The following is a 5,079-nucleotide window of genomic DNA, read 5'->3' as shown; positions in this document are numbered from 1 at the left end:
ACAGAGGCATTAGCACCAGGGACAGAGGCATTAGCACCAGGGACAGAGACATTTGCACCAGGGACAGAGGCATATATAAAAATCTGCTAGTTCACTTTACAGACAATCAAATTCTGGAGAACTTTGAAACAATTTATAAGAAATATGTATATGTTGCATATATATTATTTATTAATTTATTTTTTTATTTAGTTACATAGTTATTTTGCCTTAAAACAAACACAAGCAATAAAAAATGCAGTCAATAAAATTAAAACCCAAACTATAAATTAAAAACATAAAACTCTAAATGAATAATTGTGTAAAAAATTAAAGAAATTCAGCAATTATATCATTATTTTTTTTTTATTACGCTCTCATAATGAACGCAGAAGAAAACCATCCAATAATAGAGGTATTGAATAATGCATAAAAATTATAGCAATTTGGAGTTTACTTGAAGTACAACATCATTTATTTTTTCAAAGCTCTACTGAGCTTTAAAACATATAATTGTTATATCAAAGGTGAAAGCTGAAGAGATGCAAGATTTTAACTGCATTTATTTATTTATTTATGTATTTGACTCATCAATTGTTCAAATGATCATACAACAATAAAATTACATATATAGTTACCTTCAAGCTACCTACCTACAAGCAAAAGTGTTTTTAGGCTAAAGTAAAAAAGTAGGTAAGAAATTTCACTTTAGGAAAGTTTTTGCTTTATTTAAACACATCAACCAATTTGTTGAGACTTTTCTCTAGAGTCTGGTAGGCAGGCAGCATGATATTATCGATTTATAGGACAAACTTAAAGTCACTGGTTTGTGATTCTGCTGTCAGAGAGGTGTCATAATTGTAAGGGTTGTGTAAAGATCCAGTCTCATCTAAATATGTGTAATTAGGAGGAAGATAAGAACCAGGGTCCGTCTGTAGGTTTTGGCATATTTTTTTAAAAATTTATTTAACACTTATTTGATATTTTTTTAAAGAAGCTTATGGTAGATAAATCTGCTTGGGTGTGATTTATTTATTTGCACATGTTTTAACAATTATGTTCTAGATACACTCCAGTTTACTGACTCATATGTGGGAAGGGGGAAAAGATGTCAAGAAGACTTGCAGTGATAAAAAAAAAAAAACTTGGCTACCTAATTATTACGGGGGTACAAAAAATGCAGTAGTAAATCAGCATTAATCTTCAAAATCTGTTATGACAGAACATGTCATACTTGTCTTATTGCATTTCTTTTCAATAGGCTAAGCATATTAAAGTAAACTGATTTAATGCAAAAACGGATCAGTGTCCATGATTAATATACAGAAATCCTGAAAGGCAAGAGATAAAAAAACATCTGGAAAAGAAAGGATAGATTTTTTTTTTCCAATTATTGTTTTCTGCCCTGAAAGACAAGTAAAAAAACAAAGTCATTTTTTTGTTTTGTTCTTACAATACTGTGTTATTACTACATAATAAGACAGTCATTGTCAGCTGTCAAATTCTTCAACTGAATAGTCAAACAGCCCTGGTTTTCAAGAGTCAATATCCCAAATGTAAAATAAGATTTTTTGCATACAAATAATGCACAAAAACTGTGCATTAATTGGCCATGGCATGTGGTTATCATGAAAACCTTGTAGTTTTATGAGCAATAGAGAATTATTTGCAGGGATGACCCACCATATTCGTAGGACAACATCTTTACCGTTCTTGCTTCATATCAAGACTGTATTTCCCAGATAACCTTAGATTTGCTGTCAGTCAATGCTTATCATAAGTTAACTTAAGTTAGACATGGGTGTAAGAAATTATTTTGCAACAATCTAAATATGAATCCTTCAATTATTATATGTATTTATATCTTAGAAATAAGAGCTAAATGGAACAAAGACGGGGAACTTAAAGAATTTTTAACCTCAAACAAAATCAAACAACAGAATGGGGGAAAAAACTCTGTTTAGTTTTCTAAGTTGTTTTTTTTTTCCCCACTAGCATAACACGAAAAATAAAAAAAATGGTTAGATTTCTAAGTATTTTTTCTCCACAAACACACAAAAAAAAATAAAATAAAAAAAGCAAACTTTTCTTTTCCAGATTTTTTTTTTCTCTTGCATTTCAGGGCTTCCAACACGTACAGTGTAAAAGTTTTGGACGGAAATGTAACTGAAATCTGGTTAAAAGAAATTAGAAGATGCTGAAACATAAAAAAAAGCGGTGATTAAACAAATTGAATTGAATAATTTCTCACAAACTACATACAAAGCAAAAAAAAAAAAAAAAAGAAGAAGAAAAGTTAATAGAAAATATAAACTTTTTAATGTTTTTCTTTAATTTTGTTCTAAGATTAAATTGATTCAAACCTCTAGTGCGGAGTCAAGATCCCCGAAGACATCAGGAAACTCTGCTGGTCTTTTCTCCAGCGTGTTATCAGCAGGCAGCGTGTTGTCATTGTAAGATGATACAAACTTAAAGTCACTGGTTCTTGATCCTGTTGTCAGGTATGTGTCATAATTGTAAGTGCTGTGTAAAGTTCCCGTGCCATCAACATCTGCGTAATTGGGAGGGAAATAGGCTCCAGGGATGGTAACAGCTCCATCAAACAACAATCTGGGCTTTCTTCGATGACAGAACTTCACACCCAGAATAATGATAATGAAGGTCAGAAAGAAGGTTGAAACAGAAACCAATGCGATGATCAGATAAGATGTCAGTTTAGAGTTCTTATCATCATAAGAAACATCTTTCAGTTCTGGCACCTCCGCCAAGTTGTCAGAAATAAGTAAATACATGGAACAGGTGGCAGACAGAGAGGGCTGTCCGTTATCTTTCACTGCAACAATCAGGTTCTGTTTCATGCTGTCAGATTCTAAAATGTCCCGCTGTGTTCTGATTTCTCCACTGTGCAGATCAATGCTGAAAAGTCCAGGATCAGTGGCTTTGACTATATGATAGGACAGCCAGGCATTCTGTCCAGAATCTGCATCCACTGCTATGACTTTAGAAACCAATGATCCTCCGTGTGCTTTTTTGGGGATCAGCTCTGTCATGAAAGAGCTGCTCTCTAGAGAAGGGTAAAGTATCTGAGGAGAGTTGTCATTTTCATCTGATATGAACACGCTGATGGTGACGTTGCTGCTGAGTGGAGGAGAACCATTGTCTCTGGCCATCACGTAGAATTTAAAACTTCTGAATTTTTCATAATCAAATGATTTCAAAGCACGGATCATCCCAGTATCGCCATTCACAGATAGATATGTTGATACAGAGGCACCGTTCACTTCACCGGGTAACAGAGAATAAATCACTGTACCGTTTTGTCTCCAGTCTGGGTCATGAGCAGTAACGGAGCATAAAGTGGAGCCAGATGCTACATTTTCATTCACATATGCGCTATAGGACTGTTCCTCGAACACAGGTGGGTTGTCGTTAATATCAGCTACAGATAACTGAACGGTTTTGGAAGAGGACAGAGGTGGAGAGCCCTCATCAGTGGCAGTGATTGTAATATTGTAATTAAACACTAACTCGCGGTCCAGTTGTCCAGTTGTCACCAGAGAATAATAATCTTTAATTGAAGGGGAAATTTTAAAAGGAATATTTTGCTGTATTGAGCAACGGACCTGTCCATTTTTCTCAGAGTCTCTGTCTTGCACATTAATGATACCTATTTCTGTGCCAGGGAGAACGTTCTCTGGTATAGGGTTATACAACGACGTCATGTCTATAACTGGGGCGTTATCATTAACGTCAATAATACTAATGATAACTTTAGCTTCTGAAGAAAGACCGTAGCCATCTTTGCCTTCAACAAATACCTCATATTTAGATTTTTCCTCGTAGTCTATGTTTCCTGTAACAGTTATCTCCCCTGTTTTAGAATCAAGAGAAAATAAAGTCTGCGAAATATCAGTTAGTCGGCTAAATTCATACGTAACCTCCCCATTAATTCCATCATCAGCGTCTGCTGCAATTACCGTAATAACTGGCGTTTTTAAAGGACAGTTTTCGGGCAACTTGGCTGTGTATACAGCCTCTGTAAACACGGGAGCATTATCATTAGCGTCAAGCACAATAACATGTATGACTACAGTTCCTGATTTCTGCGGAGATCCGCCATCTACAGCTTTTAGAATCAGTTTTATTTCGCCCTGCTCCTCTCGGTCTAATTCTTTATCCAAAACCAGCTCTCCATATTTTCTCCCAGGCCTTGTCTGAATATTTAGCACAAAATTTGAGTTTTGTTGCAGAATGTAGTTTTGGACTGCGTTCAGGCCTATGTCGGCATCATGTGCAGCATTAATGCGGTACTTAGCTCCTTTGCCAGTTGACTCCCTGATTTCCAGCTTGATTATATCTTTTGGAAAAATCGGTTCGTTATCATTTATATCCTGAACCTGAAGAAACATCCGGCGCAGTTCCAGAGGGTTTTCAAAAAGCAGGTCAAATTTCAAAGCGCAAGTTGTTTTTTCCCCGCAATGCTCCTCTCGGTCTATTCGTCCAGCAACAAATAAATCTCCGTTTCTAATGTTCATTCCAACATACTGTTTTTCGCTTCCTTCCATTTTAACACGAGCTTTGCGTGTACCTAGTCTCCCTACCTCCAATCCCAGATCTTTGGCGATATTTCCGATAACATATCCAGGTTTTAGCTCCTCGTTGATGGAATATGTCAGATCTCCATGCACGATTTGCAACAGAACAAAGAAAAAAATGCTGCAGTATGGTTGTTGAACGCGTCGAGCATTCATCGTATAAATCTTCTCCTCTAAAGCCAGACAATGTAGTTGTAAGAGTAATATGCGGTAATAACTTGTTTTTATCGCACTTGTCCGCGGCTTAGCTTGAAGAACAGAGGTTTATCTCAGCTTTGGGTGGTGTGCAAATGTATTATACCAGGCTTTAAATCCAAAGAAAGTATATAGTGACACCGTGAGTTAGAAGATGTTACAACATAATCAGAAATATGTTATATTACCCCAATCTGATATCACATATTTGCAAAATTATTTAATCAATCTTACCATATCCGTTACCATGCGTTACATTAACGCACAGTCTACTGTTTGTATATAGCTTCTGTGTGTATATATATATATA

General features: G+C 35.6%; 1 protein-coding gene across 1 annotated transcript; it reads right to left on the bottom strand.

The window, feature by feature from the left end:
- Window positions 1-2,336: 2,336 nt before the first annotated feature.
- Window positions 2,337-4,807, bottom strand: LOC107088219 (protocadherin gamma-A12-like). Its single transcript, XM_015380241.1, has one exon. It carries the CDS (start codon window positions 4,728-4,730, stop codon window positions 2,337-2,339), a length of 2,394 nt encoding a protein of 797 aa, XP_015235727.1. The 5' UTR covers window positions 4,731-4,807.
- Window positions 4,808-5,079: the final 272 nt, after the last annotated feature.

This window comes from Cyprinodon variegatus, unplaced genomic scaffold (assembly GCF_000732505.1).
Source record: "Cyprinodon variegatus isolate N-32 unplaced genomic scaffold, C_variegatus-1.0 Scaffold210, whole genome shotgun sequence".
Classification (NCBI taxonomy): domain Eukaryota; kingdom Metazoa; phylum Chordata; class Actinopteri; order Cyprinodontiformes; family Cyprinodontidae; genus Cyprinodon; species Cyprinodon variegatus.
The sequence above is the reverse complement of the archived record's forward strand: the minus strand, read 5'-3'. Positions and strand labels throughout refer to the sequence as shown.

Excerpts from the sequence above, each read along its gene's own strand:
- LOC107088219 (XM_015380241.1), bottom strand. The coding sequence starts at position 4,730 with ATGAATGCTCGACGCGTTCAACAACCATACTGCAGCATTTTTTTCTTT.